Source organism: Chanodichthys erythropterus, chromosome 13 (assembly GCF_024489055.1).
Source record: "Chanodichthys erythropterus isolate Z2021 chromosome 13, ASM2448905v1, whole genome shotgun sequence".
Taxonomy (NCBI): Eukaryota; Metazoa; Chordata; class Actinopteri; order Cypriniformes; family Xenocyprididae; genus Chanodichthys; species Chanodichthys erythropterus.
This window is the reverse complement of record NC_090233.1, coordinates 11,263,468-11,281,273: the sequence shown is the minus strand read 5'-3', so window position 1 is coordinate 11,281,273 and position 17,806 is coordinate 11,263,468. Positions and strand designations below refer to the sequence as shown.

The 17,806-nt window shown below is 38.8% G+C and overlaps 1 protein-coding gene across 3 annotated transcripts; it reads left to right on the top strand.

The window, feature by feature from the left end:
• Nucleotides 1-14,828, top strand: casr (calcium-sensing receptor). Of its 3 annotated transcripts, none has more exons than XM_067407284.1 (8): nt 1-222; nt 2,390-2,557; nt 2,686-2,977; nt 3,184-3,490; nt 4,954-5,793; nt 8,455-8,685; nt 9,332-9,455; nt 13,364-14,828. In XM_067407284.1, exons 3-8 carry the CDS (start codon nt 2,781-2,783, stop codon nt 14,503-14,505), a joined length of 2,841 nt encoding a protein of 946 aa, XP_067263385.1. In that variant the 5' UTR covers nt 1-222; nt 2,390-2,557; nt 2,686-2,780; the 3' UTR covers nt 14,506-14,828. The 3 variants fall into 3 exon arrangements, with proteins under 3 accessions (XP_067263385.1, XP_067263383.1, XP_067263384.1); XM_067407282.1 differs by adding an exon at nt 771-912 and having other exon boundaries at nt 2,390-2,977; XM_067407283.1 differs by having other exon boundaries at nt 2,390-2,977.
• Nucleotides 14,829-17,806: the final 2,978 nt, after the last annotated feature.

Here is a 17,806-nt window from a genome sequence, read left to right as displayed (position 1 = left end):
GTCACAGCACTCAGCATTAATGGAGGGACTCAAAAAATCATCCAACATTCAAAGTAGAGGCAAATAGAGAATGATGATTTGCAAAATTATGGTTCAGCAGTACCAACAGTTGGTTGTTTCTGAGGTTAATTTTTTGTTAATATTCACTAGGCGTGTATAGTGAACTACTTTTTTTTTTTTTTCTTTGTATGGAATTCATGACTTGATGCTTTTGTTACCAAGGTAAGTGTCTTTGTTTTACAGTTTTTAATGCTTGTCAGGTGTATAATGCAAAGTGAATTTATATAAATCGTTTTTAAAATAATATTTAAGTTGTGATGCTGCAAGAATATGCCAAGAACTGATCTAATTATGATTCAGAGAGAAGTTTTTTGGAAGTTGGGTATAATGTATATTGTGTGTGTGTGTTCACTCTTACCCTGAAGGCTGGCATGTTTTGCAAGCCTTTTAAAGTTTTGAGCAGTTTCATCATTTGTCACTGGGCCTCGTTCATGAAACTCTGTAAGTTTGTAAAACTATTCTTAAAATAGTACAACAATTTGTGAATAAATGGTTTATTTACACAGACATTTGTGCAGTACTTAATGAATGAGGCTAATTATATTTTTATGTAGTTCTTGATTACATTCCAAGAACGTGTACAAAAACCTAGATTTTGAGAATATAATATTTGTCCTCAAACTTCACTTAAACTTTTATTCATCAATGCTCTCTAAATTTGCAGATGCACCCCATTCTCTTACGTAAACCACCCTTAACCTTTTTTCCAGGGACTTGACCAGTTTTTTTGTGGAATAGCCAAATCCTGCTGGAGCATATTTCCAGAGTTAATGAGCTGGATTCTAAAACGTTACACCTGGGAAGTGACTCTAAACTGGCCATAGTATCACACAGAGATCCAGCAGTGGGAAGGTTAGTCATGTGGAACTCTCTCAACCTTAGAGAAACCATGTGGCTGTTTTCAGATATGAACAAAAATGTATATCCACCAACATGGTGAAACTAGCATTGATGTTTAAAAAATACGAGTTCATCCGTTCATATTTAATTCATCAATTAAATTCAGCAAGTGGCTATAAAGCATTATTAGACTAAAATAATGCAAAAAAAAAAAAAAAAAAATCTCGACAGTCCAAACAAGTTAAATATTAATTACTACAAATTGTACTTAACCCTTATGGTATGTTGAAAAGCCTATAACACCTTTGATGTTCCTGGTCAAAACTGACTGGTCTTGTAAAAATTGCTGGTAAATCACTTATGCTTATCACCAAATCTTGGATTCAATCGTTTTGTCAACTTGTTTTCTTTCAATTATGACAGGTTTTGTATTTCATTTTGGAACTGATTGATCATAGGTCTCATTGATCTGAGCTTATGCAACTTAGTTTGAGTTAAAAGCATTGTTTGTGGATAATTTTGTCAATATTCAATAAAATATCAAAAAAAAAAAAAAAAAAATCACTTTTATCACACTAGTGCTTTAATGTTTATCCAGGAAGTTTGTTTTAAAAAGCTTTTATTTTGTAGAAAATAGAACAAAGCCACACTTGTGTTCTTGGTCAAAATTGATTTAAAAAAAAATAAATCTCTTGTTATGCTATATTATCACCAGATATTTCACTTAATCTTCTGTCAACTTGTTTTCTTTCAATTTGGACAGGTTTTGTATTTATTTTTGAAACTGATTGATCGTAGGCCTCATTGTATCCACAAATAAGGCTATTTCCACTCAAAAACTGAGGTGCATAAGCTCAGATCAATGATGCCTATGATGAATCGGTTCCAAAAAATAAACACAAAAACTGTCCAAATTGAAAGAAAACAACAAAGACTGAATCCAATATTTGGTGATGATATAGCATTACAAGAGATTCATAAGCTACTTTTTGTAGGCCAGTCATTTTTGACCAGGAACGCAGTATATTTTAATGTTTATAAAAACAATTTTTTTTAAGGAGGCACTGCCTCCCTTGCCTCCTTGGAGGATAATATCACACAAACAAGTCTGCAGAAAGAGTCACTAAAACTCCTTGAAATTGACTGACAGCCTGTGTGGAATGCACAAACAGATGGACAAAGTGATACAGAGGATTTTTTTTTTTTTTACAATAACTTAAAAACCTTTAAAGACAGACTTATGAGCTACGAGGATGTTAATTGATGGTATATGCTTTTGTTGAGGCCATTTTTTTGAAATGTTCAACTGTGACATTCTGGTGAAACAAATTATGATTCTGCAAAGAAATCTCCCAGCTGAAAAAGTGGACAGACACTGTTGCACTCTATGCTGCTTGGCCAATCAACTTCAAGAACTGTTGTATAAATATGAACATTGTTTTTACTGTTTTGTTCATTTAACTAAATATCCCTTTTATGATTTCTTTAGGAATATTCAGCATTCATCCGAACACTGTGGCAAATTAAACTACTATAAATTACTTTCATGGGCCGTGGTTTCCTTAATCCATCACATAATGAACAGGAGAGGAATTTACTGGAGGAAGGAACGCAAAGATCAACAGATCCGCAAATAAACCCGTTCATGATCAGCAATGTGGGTAGACTGGGAGATTCTTCACCACTCAAGAATGTGTTGGTCCTTCTGACACTTCGCGTATCTGTTGATTCCGTTAACTAAATTGCATTTTAATTTTTAATTTTTTAATTTTTTATTGACTGAAGAGGGAATTGACGAAACTAGTGTAAATTCCAAGACTTGCTGCCCTGCCAACATCGACCTTGCTCCATGAAGGCCGTATTAGAAACCAACTGAAGCAATGAGGTTTCATTTGAAGTTTTACTTGCATTACCTGGTTCTATTGGGTTTCAGCTGTGTAATTTCTACCTATGGCCCATATCAGAGGGCCCAGAGGACAGGTGACATACTGCTGGGGGGGCTTTTCCCAATACACTTTGGGGTGGCCTCCAAAGACCAGGATCTTGCAGCAAGGCCAGAGTCAACTGAGTGTGTCAGGTATAAACACAACACAATCAGCTTCTTCAATTGTGGTACATCATCAGTATAACAGATTGTATGTCTCATTGCCTTGTTTTCTTAGTGCCAAATTAAATATGTTTAGTTAATTCTAGGTCCATTCCTTATTAAACTTGTCTGTTGTGAATGTCATATATGACCCAAAGTGTGAGTCCTTATAGAAATACACTCACTCTCTTTTTCAGATATAACTTTCGTGGATTCCGTTGGCTTCAATCTATGATCTTCGCTATAGAGGAGATCAACAACAGCTCTTCTCTTCTTCCAAACATCACACTTGGCTACCGCATATTTGACACATGCAACACTGTCTCGAAGGCCCTAGAGGCGTCGCTAAGCTTTGTTGCACAGAATAAGATTGATTCACTCAACTTGGATGAGTTCTGTAACTGCACAGGGAACATCCCATCAACCATTGCAGTGGTTGGAGCATCTGGATCTGCAGTGTCTACAGCAGTGGCTGACCTAGTGGGCCTCTTCTACATTCCTCAGGTTGTTTTGCAATTTTAACATCTCTTAGTGTTTATTAGAGTAGTTTCTGTGGAAAAATAAAAAAGTAAGTAATGTGCTGGGTAAATGCATTATGAATCAGTTCATTTTAATTTTAAAGACATTGTATTACACTCATTCGGATAACCTTTAAATGGGACCTATTATGCCCCTTTTCACTAGATGTAATATAAGTCTCTGGTGTCCCCAGTATGTGTCTGAATTTTCAGCTCAAAATACCCCACAGATCATTTATGACTTTTCAAACTTGCCCCTATTGGGGTGTGAACAAAAACACGCATCATTTTTGTTGTGTGTGTCCCTTTAAATAAAAAAATTAGCTGCTGCTCCCGGCCCCCTTTCCAGAAGAGCTTTAACAGCTCACGCTTCAACAACAAAGCTCAAGAACCTCATGCTGGCAAAATGTCGATTGTCAGTAATGGTGTTCAGCCTTGCATGTTTCAACCGGAGTCGGATACTGATGAAGAGACTGAGGAAGAAGTTACAACTTATAGAATGCGACTAGATGTTTCTGAATAGTCAGTGGATAAATTTAGGTAGTTGCTGTAGAATTAAGTTGATTCAACTCATCAACAAGCATGTATGTACCATCATGTTTTTGTGCAAATCCAGCATTGAGCTGACCCTCGTTTGTGAAGCATATGATGCGCGCAAATATATAACACTTCACCAACTTTCTTTGGCACATTTCTTTCATAAATGAAATTCAACCACTGTGTCCTCAGTGGCTCAGATGCAGAGAGTCTATGGAGACTCTTTTGTTCATTGGTACATCCAATAACAGAACATTTGTAATGTTTTTTTTTTTTGGCGCAGACATTGTATATCTCCAGCTGCTACAGCAAGTAAACAAAAATGGCGGACTCTCTCAGGGCGATATCTATGCTAACAGCAGATCATCACCAGTCATGGGCGGGGCTTCCCTACTCTTGCGTAAGAGTAGGGGAAATCTGGAACCGTGTATTTGGAGAGACTGTTTATGATTTATGGGGATTATAAAAAAGGAGTGGGTGGATTTTACCATTATAGGTTGGTTGTTTGCACACACTGTGGACACATGTCTGTGTTCAAACGCCTTATAAAAGTGAATTTTGCATAATATGTCCCCTTAAAGAAATGCTTTAAAGGGATAGTTTATCCAAAATGAAAATTCTGTCATCACTTACCCACCCTCTAGTTGTTCCAACCCTGTACGAATTTCTGTCTTCTGCTGAATGCAAAATAAGATATTTTGAAGAATATAGGTAGCCAAACAGTTGCCCATTGACTTCAATAGTATTTTTTCCATACTCAGTGGGGCCCAACAGCTTTGGAGCATTTGAAATATAGCGTATGATCCATACATACAATTTTTTTGGAGCTTGAAAGGTATGGTCACTATGAACTGTCATTTTATAAATTATATTTTACTTATAACTGCCCCTCTCAACTCTACTGTCTTTCAGATCAGCTATGCTTCATCCAGTCGACTTCTGAGCAACAAGAATCAGTACAAATCCTTCATGAGAACTATCCCTACAGATGAGTATCAGGCTATTGCTATGGCTGCCATCATTGACCACTTCCAGTGGAACTGGGTGATTGCTATCGCCTCTGATGATGAATATGGCCGTCCGGGTATTGAAAAGTTTGAAAATGAAATGTTCCATAGGGACATCTGCATTGATCTCAATGTTTTAATTTCACAATACATTGATGAAGCTGAGATTCGGCGTCTGGCAGACCGCATTGAAAACTCAACCGCCAGGGTCATTGCTGTGTTTGCTAGTGGCCCAGATATTGAGCCACTTATTAAAGAAATGGTGAGGCGAAACATCACAGATCGTGTCTGGTTGGCGAGTGAGGCATGGGCCAGCTCTAGCCTAGTTGCCAAGCCAGAGTACCTTGATGTCATGGGTGGAACGATTGGCTTTGCACTGAGGGCTGGGAACATTCCCGGCTTTAAAGAATTCTTACAGCAAGTCCATCCAAAGAAGTCCAGCCATAATGAATTTGTCAGGGAATTTTGGGAAGAGACCTTTAACTGTTACCTAGAAGATAGTCCAAGGAATGAGGACAGTGAAAATGGCAGTACAAGTTTCAGACCACTGTGCACTGGTGAAGAGGATATTGCAAGTGTAGAGACACCATACCTGGACTACACACACCTAAGGATTTCTTACAATGTGTACGTTGCTGTTTATGCTATAGCACAGGCACTTCAGGACATACTTACCTGCACACCTGGAAAAGGATTGTTTGCTAATGGCTCATGTGCAGACATTAGGAAAGTTGAAGCATGGCAGGTGAGTTCCCATACTACATATACAGTGGGTACGGAAAGTATTCAGACCCCCTTAAATTTTTCACTCTTTGTTATATTGCAGCCATTTGCTAAAATCATTTAAGTTCATTTTTTTCCTCATTAATGTACACACAGCACCCCATATTTACGACAAAACACAGAATTGTTGACATTTTTTCAGATTTATTAAAAAAGAAGTATTCAGACCCTTTGCTCATTATTTAGTAGAAGCACCCTTTTGATCTAATACAGCCATGAGTCTTTTTGGGAAAGATGCAACAAGTTTTTCACACCTGGATTTGGGGATCCTCTGCCATTCCTCCTTGCAGATCCTCTCCAGTTCTGTCAGGTTTGATGGTAAACGTTGGTGAACAGCCATTTTTAGGTCTCTCCAGAGATGCTCAATTGGGTTTAAGTCAGGGCTCTGGCTGGGCCATTCTAGAACAGTCACGGAGTTGTTGTGAAGCCACTCTTTTGTTATTTTAGCTGTGTGCTTAGGGTCATTGTCTTGTTGGAAGGTAAACCTTCGGCCCAGTCTGAGGTCCTGAGCACTCTAGAAGGTTTTCGTCCAGGATATCCCTGTACTTGGCCGCATTTATCTTTCCCTCGATTGCAATCAGTCGCCCTGTCCCTGCAGCTGAAAAACACCCCCACAGCATGAGGCTGCCACCACCATGCTTCACTGTTGGGACTGTATTGGACAGGTGATAAGCAGTGCCTGTTTTTTTCCACACATACCGCTTAGAATTAAGGCCAAAAAGTTCTATCTTGATCTCATCAGACCAGAGAATCTTATTTCTCACCAACTTGGAGTCCTTCAGGTGTTTTTTTTAGCAAACTCCATGCAGGTTTTGATGTGTCTTGCACTGAGGAGAGGCTTCCGTCGGGCCACTCTGCCATAAAGTCCCGACTGGTGGAGGGTTGCAGTGATGGTTGACTTTCTACAACTTTCTCCCATCTCCCGACTGAATCTCTGGAGCTCAGCCACAGTGATCTTTGGGTTCTTCTTTACCCTTCTCACCAAGGCTCTTCTCCCCCGATAGCTCAGTTTGGCCGGACGGCCAGCTCTAGGAAGGGTTCTGGTCATCCCAAACGTCTTCCATTTAAAGGTGCCCTAGAATCAGAATTTGAATTTACCTCAGCATAGTTGAATAACAAGAGTTCAGTACATGGAAAAGACATACATTGAGTTTCAAACCCCATTGTTTCCTCCTTTTTATGTAAATCTCATTTGTTTAAAAGACTTCCGGAAAACACTCGGATCTCAACATATCACTGACTGTTACGTAACAGTCGGGATCATTAATATGTATGACCCCAATATTTGCATAATGCCAGCCCATTTGACGCATTAGACAAGGAAGGGCAGTATTAACGGCTGGATCTGTGCACAGACAAGGTAAGCAAGCAAGAACAACAGCGAAAAATGGCAGATGGAGCAATAATAACTGACATGATCCATGATATCATGATATTTTTAGTGATATTTGTAAATTGTCTTTCTAAATGTTTCATTAGCATGTTGCTAATACTGTTAAATGTGGTTAAAGTTACCATCGTTTCTTACAGTATTCACGGAGACGAGAGTCGTTGCTATTTTCATTTTTAAATACTTGCAGTCTGTATAATGCATAAACACAACTTCATTCTTTATAAATCTCTCCAACAGTGTGTAATGTTAGTTTTAACCACAGAGAGCCACCATCTAAATAAATACTTTACTCACATAATTCGAAGCATGCATACAGCATGCATGACGAACATCTTGTAAAGATCCATTTGAGGGTTATATTAGCTGTGTAAACTTTGTTTATGCGATGTATATATAGTTGAGAGCTCGTGGGGCAGAGGGAACGCAACTCTTAAAGGGGGCGTGCTGAAAAAATCAGTGCATAGTTAATGATGCCTCAAAATAGGCAGCTAAAAAAATTTATTAAAAAAATCTATGGGGTATTTTGAGCTGAAACTTCACAGACACATTCAGGGGACACCTTAGACTTATATTACATCTTGTAAAAAAAACTGTGCTCTTAGGAACCTTAAGTGCAGCAGAATTTTTTTTGTAACCTTGGCCAGATCTGTGCCTTGCCACAATTCTGTCTCTGAGCTCTTCAGGCAGTTCCTTTGACCTCATGATTCTCATTTGCTCTGACATGCACTGTGAGCTGTAAGGTCTTATATAGACAGGTGTGTGGCTTTCCCAATCAAGTCCAATCAGTATAATCAAACACAGCTGGACTCAAATGAAGGTGTAGAACCATCTCAAGGATGATCAGAAGAAATGGACAGCACCTGAGTTAAATATATGAGTGTCACAGCAAAGGGTCTGAATTCTTAGGACCATGTGATTTTTCTTTTTTAATAAATCTGCAAAAATGTCAACAATTCAGTGTTTTTCTGTCAATATGGGGTGCTGTGTGTACATTAATGAGGGAAAAAAATGAACTTAAATTATTTTAGCAAATGGCTGCAATATAAGAGAGTGAAAAATGTAAGGGGGTCTGAATACTTTCCGTACCCACTGTATATTTGCAAGCTGCACAAGAATGTCCTGTTGCAGTATTCAAGAAATTTCCCCTCTGATCTTCTCAATTCTAAGAAAGTTTCACAAAAGCATAATGATATTCACATGCCTCTCTCTTCTTTTTTTTAATTCTAAAAGGTTCTGAAACAACTGAGACACCTCAACTTCATAAACAGCATGGGGGAGAGGGTGCGTTTTGACAATGGCAGTGAGCTCTCAGCAAATTATACCATTATAAACTGGCATCGATCCCCTGAGGATGGGTCTGTTGTATTTAAGGAAGTTGGTTATTACAGCATACATAACAAGAATGGGGCCAAACTTTCCATTGACAAGACAAAAATACTGTGGAACGGCCATCTCACTGAGGTGAGTAAGCATAAAACATACAGTACCCAAATTTCTTGACACTTACATTAGAGCAAATTTTATGTATTTATCCTAGCTTTTATTAAAGTGATAGTTCACCCAAAGATGAAAATTCGGTCATCAATTACACACTCTCATGTCATTCCAAACCCATAAGACTTTTGTTCATCTTTGAAAACACAAATGGAGATAATTTGAATAAAATCTGACCATCCATTGAAAGTCTATTCACCCAGAACTCTAAAGCTTCAAAACGTTCATACAGAAATCATGAAAGAATCCAGTAGTTTTAACATGTTGAAAAGATTTAATTTGGGCTTTAGCAGAGCACATGGAGCACTCAAATTTGATTAATGGAAGCTCAATCTCGACATGCGATAACCTCTGAGGTTCATTCTTGCATGTCACGGCAATAAATTTAAACTTCCTCAAGAAACAATGAGCTTTGTTCTCACGCATCAAGCAAGTACGGTTGAGCTTCTGTTTACCATATTTGATGTGCTTTATGTATGTTAGCTTGATTTTTGGGTCAATTAATCCTTTAACTAATGGTGAACCCAAAGGATCCTTGTCCAATCACTTACAGCGGCAGATGTGACTTATTGTGTTACACAAGACAATGCATTGTTTCTCTTTTCTCTGCTAGGTACCATTTTCCAACTGTAGCGAGGAGTGTGATCCTGGAACCAGAAAAGGAATTATTGATGGCAAACCCACATGCTGCTTTGAGTGTACAGAGTGCTCAGATGGGGAGTACAGTGATCATAAAGGTAAGCAAATTAATGAATCAGCAACTTAATATCTATTAGAACAGTTAACATTTTTTGCTGGTGGAAGCAACAATGGTGGAAAGAGACAGTATCAAATTATATAAACTTGAGTCAAGACCTTAAAAGGAACCCTTGGTGTTAAGAATTGAATGGCTTAATATAACTTAAATTATGTCTCTTACTGAAATATGTAGTAGAAAACCCATGAAAGATTTACGTTATTTAAAAAATCCATGACACATTTGGACAATTGGTGGCACCATTTTGTTTGCGTTCTATGTCAGTGACGTCAAATGGTTGCACTCACTGAGCTACTGACACTGTCATATAGCTATTTTTAAGGCAACACAACTCAGAATATAATATACGATGCCACATTGAGCAGCTTTTGGTTGTAATTTTCAGTCGATAAGCCACAAGAGAAGCGATGTAAGTCTTTACTGCTTTACTAGCAATAAGAGGAGAAAAGAATGGAAAGTTGTGGAGAATGTGGATGAATAAAACTTCCTAACTGTGTCTTTGTTCTCTTCACTTTAGCCCTGATGCCTTTGATACTTTTCATCTGTATGTTTTGGTGCAACAGTAATCTAGTAACGCTTACAGGTCTTAATATCCACTGGGTTCCTTTACACACAGTTAAACATGCTGAGAAGATATCTTGTGCATCACAGTGCATGCGAGCATTGAGGCAGTAGGTCTCAATCCAGATGTGTTAAATAGGCTTACCTTCGTCAGTCGCCACGACAGGTGCGGCATTTGGTTAAAGCATACACTTACATCCATAGGGAACTGTAAGCTTTTTCAGCTGTGGTCTTCTAAAAGCCTAGTGGACATCAGGGCTAAAGTGAAGAGAATAAAAACGCATATCTTTAGGGAGTTTTATTCGTCCACGTTCTAAATCTGGATTGAGACAGTCTGCCTCAATGCTCGCGTGCGCTGTGATGCACGAGTTATCTGTGACAGTAGCATCTTCTCAGCATGTTTAACTGTGTAATGCATTCAGGTGATCAGACAATTTTAACACGTCATTCATACAACAGTACTTCAAACAGCCACAGAGACATTGCACGTCTTCGATGTTTTCATCCTCACTAATTTTGCGCTCTGGCTCAAATTGAAAAGGCTGATCAGGTTTTAAAAGGAACCCAGTGGATATTAAGACCTGTAAGCGTTACTAGATTACTGTTGCACCAAAACATACAGATGAAACGTATCAAAGGCATCAGGGCTAAAGTGAAGAGAACAAAGACACAATTAGGAAGTTTTATTCATCCACATTCTTCAACTTCCCATTCTTTTCTCCTCGTTTTGCTAGTAAAGCGGTAAAGACTTGAATCACTTCTCTTGTGGCTCATCGACAGAAAATTACAACCAAAAGCTGCTCAATGTGGCATCGTATATTATATTCCGAGTTTTGTTGCATTAAAAATGGCAATATGACAGTGTCAGTAGCTCAGTGAGTGCAACCATTTGACGTCACTGACATAGAACGCACTGGGCAGCTAAACAAAATGGCGCCGCCTATTGTCCAAATCAGTCCAAATATGTCATGGATTTTTTTAAATAACGTAAATTAGGGCTGCACGATTAATCGCATGAGATTGTCATGCGTGTCTCATCAGTAAAGCCGGTTCTGTGATTAGCGGTAAATGTCCATCACCTGCTTTCAAATGGAGCGGCACTTAATATACAGAGCCGTAGTTCGCGGACAAGCTACACAATATCGTGTTCATAATTGAAGGCGATTCATCTGCGATTATGAACGCGATATTGCGTAGCTTGTCTGCGAACTACGGCTCTGTATATTAAGTGCCGCTCCATTTGAAAGCAGGTGATGGACATTTACCGCTAATCACAGAACCGGCTTTACTGATGAGACACGCATGACAATCGCATGCGATTAATCATGCAGCCTTAACGTAAATATTTAATGGGTTTTCTACTACATATTTCAGTAAGAGACATCATTTAACACCTGGGGTTCCCTTTAAGCAAAAAAAGAAAGAGAAGTGCCTTCCAGAGGTCGCATTTGTCAGTCACGTATGTCATCAAGGTTGTCTCATTACAGAAAAGTTACTGTTATAAAATTGACATTCCTTTTGAGGTGTAAATTATTGTAATCGGTTTCTTTGTAATGTAATGGTTACTTTTGTGAAATAAAGCAGCCTCAATGACGACGAGGCCTCCCGAAGGTGCAGCCTTCTTAATTAATTGATCTTTTAAGTCAGTAACCAGTCAAGCTGGTTCACCGAATCAAACTGAATTGAACTTTAGTTCCGGGTTGATGATGCAAGACACATCAAAATACCATGCAGGCTCCTTGCGAAACAACGAATGAGCCAATGAGCATGTCCAGATGGCTTATTGAATCAAAGAACTGGTTTGAAATAAACCCTCAGAAAACTTTGACAGTTATAACCTGCTCATTTGGTTCTTTTTGAGTAGGTTATTTTTGATTTGTTAATTTTTTTTCAAACTGGGTCGCTGGTTCAATAAACCATCTGGACAAGCTCATTTGCTCATTTGGTGCTTACGCCATCACCCTGAAACTAAAGTTCGATTCTGTCCGGTTTTGTAAACTCGACCGGTTGCCGCAAAAGAACAATTAATTCAAGAATTGAGCATCACTACAAGAAACGTTTTGGCAGGTGTGTTGGAGCTAAACTCTGCAGCAGGATTCCTGGAGGGGCTACCATCCTGCAGAGTTTAGTTCCAACCAGGGGCGGTTTCTTCATTAGGGCAATAGGGCGACGCACCACCAAAGTGAGAAAGGGATGGATTTTTCAATCACATTCAACCACAGAGTTACGCTAGCTGTCACTGCTAGGCTGTTTGTTCTGCCTCTGGATATAGTCCAATCAGCGTCGAGTCACGCTCTGTGGAGTACTGCCTCTTTTTGGGCATTTCAGTCTGGCGAAGATTTGCCCCGACTGCTCCCATAGAATTCCATTCAAAGAACTTTTTTTTCGAACTGCAGGCACCGCAATTCAATATCTATGGGTTCCGGGAGGGCTAGCACTAACGTGCCTTCGTCATCATACGTAACCTTAACTTGTGCAGCGATTGGTGGAAACAAACATACCTCTATTAATAATTTTTTTTAAGCTGAAGTGACATTTAATAATTTCCTCAGTGCATAATTTACATTTCACAGACATATTCTCCATCTGTAAAAGTTAGAAAGTCGAGAAAATATATTTCCATTTTGCAGTCAGGCGTGGACAGGCCTTCAGCAAGCACAAACCTCCGTGAACGAGCGCCGCTGCGCGCCGAGTTCAATATGAGTAAAATACATTTTGCTCAAAATATTTGTTGAAAATTTGTTTTTGTTGGCGAACATAATTGTCATATGTAGAATTTCTAAATTTCTAAAAAAAAAAAAATTCTTTGTGTAAACTACAAAAACACAAATTGGTGAAAACAGTGACGTCATGCGATTGCATATTACGTCTTCAGTTTATAGGCGTGTAGTTTAAGTGGCATGGCCAACTACTGGCCTGGCATGGAAAATAGTGTTTTTTGTCTTTTTCACGGATCCATGTAAACGGGGATCATTTTGACAACATTGATGTCTGTATGTAAAAAACGCAAAGGAAGAAAAAACTTTTCTATTTTTAGTACATTGTTGTTGTGTAAACACCCTTAAAATCACAAGTTGTGTCCGTTAACATTAATGCACTTATAGTGCATTAATGTTAATGAACTAACATGAACAAACAATTTATAACTGCATTTTATTTACCAGCATTAACAAAGATTAATAAATGTAAAGATTATACTCTTTATTGTTAACTGAAGCATTAACTAATGTAATCAATTAAGATCTTATTGAAAAGTGTTATCGTAATTATCACAATTTTATATTTCTTCCTGAAAAACAATAAAGTTGTTTGTTCTTTTCTCCACAGATGCCAGTGTTTGCTCTAAATGCCCAAACAACTCCTGGTCTAATGGCAATCACACTTCCTGCTTTCTGAAGGAGATTGAGTTTCTGTCCTGGACCGAACCTTTTGGGATCGCTTTGGCCTTATTTGCAGTGCTTGGGGTTCTGTTAACAGCTTTTGTGTTGGGTGTTTTTGTGCAATTCCGTGATACTCCAGTTGTGAAAGCATCCAACCGAGAGCTGTCATTTCTTTTGCTGTTCTCACTTATCTGTTGTTTCTCTAGCTCTCTCATTTTCATAGGCGAACCACAGGACTGGACATGCCGTGTACGGCAACCAGCCTTTGGAATCAGCTTTGTGTTATGCATCTCTTGCATTCTGGTTAAAACCAACCGTGTCCTACTGGTGTTTGAAGCCAAAATCCCCACCAGTCTCCACCGTAAATGGTGGGGACTGAACCTGCAGTTCTTACTAGTGTTCCTGTTCACATTTGTGCAAGTGATGATCTGCGTGGTTTGGTTGTACAACGCTCCACCAGGGAGTTACAAGAACTATGACATTGATGAGATCATCTTTATCACCTGTAATGAGGGCTCCATGATGGCGTTGGGATTCCTCATTGGCTATACATGCCTGCTGGCTGCCATCTGTTTCTTCTTTGCATTCAAGTCTCGGAAACTTCCTGAAAACTTCACAGAAGCCAAGTTCATAACATTTAGTATGCTCATTTTTTTCATCGTTTGGATCTCCTTCATCCCTGCATACTTCAGCACCTACGGCAAATTTGTCTCAGCGGTTGAGGTCATTGCCATTCTGGCTTCCAGCTTCAGTTTGCTAGCCTGCATCTTTTTTAACAAGGTGTACATAATTCTCTTAAAACCATCCAGGAACACAATTGAGGAGGTTCGCTGCAGCACAGCAGCTCATTCGTTCAAAGCAGCAGCGAAGGCAACACTACGGCACAGTTCTGCCTCCAGAAAGAGGTCCAGCAGTGTGGGTGGGTCCTCTGCCTCCTCGCCCTCTTCATCGATCAGCCTGAAGACCAATGGAAATGAAATGTCCCCCTCTACACGCAGACATAGTCAAAAACCAAGGGTGAGCTTTGGAAGTGGAACAGTCAGTCTCTCCTTGAGCTTTGAGGAAGCTAGAAAGAACTCTGTGAAATGATTAACATGAACTTTTAGGTAAAGAATATGGCTAGTATTGTAATCAGTGGTGGTATCACAATAGTCGTATCAGGCTCCAAAAGTCATTTTCTCCAAGGTCATTTTCTATAATCAAACTCCACTAAATGTGAAAACAGCCAGAACCCCTCCCAGTCTTCAGGCATGGACTAATCTCTGTCAACAATAGTTGGACCTGCCATAACTCACTGACACAAAAGAGACAGTTGCGTGCGAGCCATTTGTTGACCACAGCAGTCTTTCATAGGCACTTTTTACGTCACTCTGTTTAAGGTGTCTGCTAAATGTCTTACATGTAACACAGAAGCAGATAAATAAAACAAAAACACTTGATCTATGTCTAATGTGATTTTCTAATCCCTTGATAATAGTACTATGTCTCCAGTTTACATTCGTGCCAGAGGTCTTGAACACTGCTCCGGGAATAGGGTGGAGAACCACTGCTTTAGAGGAGTAATGTGCTCATCGAAATCCTTGTCCTGAAGATTTCATCCTCTCTAGTAATTTAAATTTTTCACAAATATTTTAAAATATTAAACCAGGGCCTCATTTATACAACGCACATAGGATTGTATTTGATAATAAATTCCAAACATTTTATTCTACATAAAAAGTGAGGAACAAATCTGGATTTATAAAGGCAGAACTTGATATAAAAATGTTCTTATGCATATCAAAGTCCCTTTAAGACAAGTCATTTCACTTGACGGCCATCTTTGAAACGTCCAAGTGCAGCTCCTATTTTTTTAATTGGGAAACATCAAATTCTCAAACTGTTCACTAAGCTTACAATGAAATAACATTTTTGAAAAACACCAATGAAATCTGACAATAACAGTCTCATAAATAATTGTTTCTTACGTTTAAATAGGTTTAAAAAAAAAAAGACTAGACCAGTCAGTGTGCAGTTTCTATAGCAACCAGAGTTTCTAACAGCAGCTGCAGTGACGGGATGACTTTACTAATCAACGACTGACTCTTTCAGGTTTATTCACCATTTTGGGTGTTGCACTTCTCCCATTCATAAATAATAGGAGTGCACCGCGGTTTTGCCAGACGTACAATAATTATATTTGTACGATAATTTTGACCCCTGTACGAACAATAATGAAAAATCCCATAATGTATGATTATTTCAGAATTTTGTGACACTTCAAATAATGGTATAATGGTCATTATAATCGGCTTATACTCAGTCTTGTCAACATTTTGGAAATTATTTTTGTGTTCATTGAGATATTGTTTAAAATGTTACTTTTCAAAGGGGGTGTACTCATTTACGCTGAGCACTGTACAATCAATAAGTTTTATATAACATCTGTTTAACTTATAACATGAAAGTAAGGTTAATAATATAACTTAGATTACACATTTTTCAGTTTTACTCAAATTAGGGTGATGCACAAAATGAGTACACCCCACAACAATCTACTACATCTATTACTACATCTGTATGGCCTCCATGATTTTTAATGACAGCACCAAGTCTTCTAGGCATGGAATGAACAAGTTGGCGACATTTTCCAACATCTATCTTTTTCCGTTCTTCAAGAATGACCTCTTTTAGAGACTAGATGCTGGATGGAGAGTGATGCTCAACTTGTCTCTTCAGAATTCCCCATAGGTGTCGATTGGGTTCAGATCAGGAGCCACTGAATCAATTTCACCCTGTTCTTCATCAGAAATCCAACAGTGCCCTTAGATGTGTGTTTAGGATCATTGTCATGTTGGAAAAGTCCACGACGACCAAGGGCACGGAGTGATGGTAGCATCTTCTCTTTCAGTATAGAGCAGTAGATCTGTGAACTCATGATGCAATCAATGAAATGCAGCACTCATGCAGCCCCACATAAAGACACTGCCACCACCATGTTTCACTGTAGGCATCATGCATTTTCCTTTGTATTCCTCACCTTTACAGTCATACAGTTTTGAAGCCATCAGTTCCAAAAACATTTATCTTGGTCTCATCACTCCAGAGTATAGAGTCCCAGTAGTCTTCATCTTTGTCAGCGTAGGCCCTGGCAAACTCTAGGCGGGCTTTTTTGTGCCTGGGCTTTAGGAGATGCTTCTTTCGTGGATGGCACCCATGCATGCCATTCCTCTGCAGTGTATTGTGTCATGGGAAATAGTCACCCCAGTTTGGCTTTCTACTTCTTTAGATAACTGCAGTGAACTTGCATGCTGATTTTCTCCAACCCTTCTCATCAGAAGACGCTCCTGCTGAGCTGTTAACTTCCATGGACGACCTGGACTTCTCTGTGAGATGTTTGCAGTTCCATCTTTTTAACATTTTTGTACCACTTTTGCTACAGTATTCTGACTGATAAGTAAAGCTTTGCTGATCTTCTTGTAGCCTTCACCTTTCTGGTGTAAAGAAATTATTTTCTCGTGACATTTCTCTTCCATGTGGTGCCATTGCTGACAGCATGAAATGGGAAGGGGTTTTAACACCCTTTTATAGTCAACTGTCTGCTGGACACCTGTGTAATGAATAATTAGACTCACCTGTGGTTGAATTCTTGGTTGTGTCCGAAAACTGGAAAATGCTGCCTTCTGAGGACACATTTCAAGGTAGTAAGGCATCAAGCCATGTCCGAATCCAATGTTAGCTTAACTTCGTGCCTCATGAGATACCTTCCTCAGATCGATTTTTGAAGGAAGCATGGATGTATCCTTAGCTGCCTTTGATATCCCACAATCCTGTGCTTTCCATTCTGTGACAGTTGAGCTAGAAAAATAAAGATGGCGTCCGAATGTTGTGTTTGCTGCTCATTTTGTGTATAAATGTACGATTTTGACCAACATATTTCAATTTTGATATCATTTCTATCGAGAAATTACTACTGTAATAATTAAATATTTGTTTAGTCCTCACCAAAGCTCACGCTATATTGTTGTAGATTATTAAACTGATACGCTGCCTCAGAAGTCTGTCGGAAATCAATTTCGTGAGGTACCTTCATGCACAAACGCTGCCATAAAAGTCATTCTCTTATAAGACAGCGAGGCAACAAGACAGCTACCTAGGTTTTCGGACACAGCCCTAGTTAAATTAGACATTTGTAGTCTAAAATTTAGCTTTGCTCCAGAGACTTTCAGTGGGGTGTACTCATTTTTGCATCACCCTATTTTGAGAAAAACTTAACATTTTGTTCTCTAAGTTATAATATTAACATTACTTTCATGTTATATGTTAAACAGATGTTATATTAAACTTAGTCTTGTCAACATTTTGGAAATGGTTTTTGTGTTCATTGAGATATTGTTTAAAATGTTACTTT

Excerpts from the sequence above, each read along its gene's own strand:
- casr (XM_067407284.1), top strand. The coding sequence starts at position 2,781 with ATGAGGTTTCATTTGAAGTTTTACTTGCATTACCTGGTTCTATTGGGT. Across the intron at positions 3,491-4,953 it reads GCCTCTTCTACATTCCTCAG|ATCAGCTATGCTTCATCCAG; the intron begins GTTGTTTTGCAA and ends ACTGTCTTTCAG. Across the intron at positions 9,456-13,363 it reads GGAGTACAGTGATCATAAAG|ATGCCAGTGTTTGCTCTAAA; the intron begins GTAAGCAAATTA and ends TTTTCTCCACAG.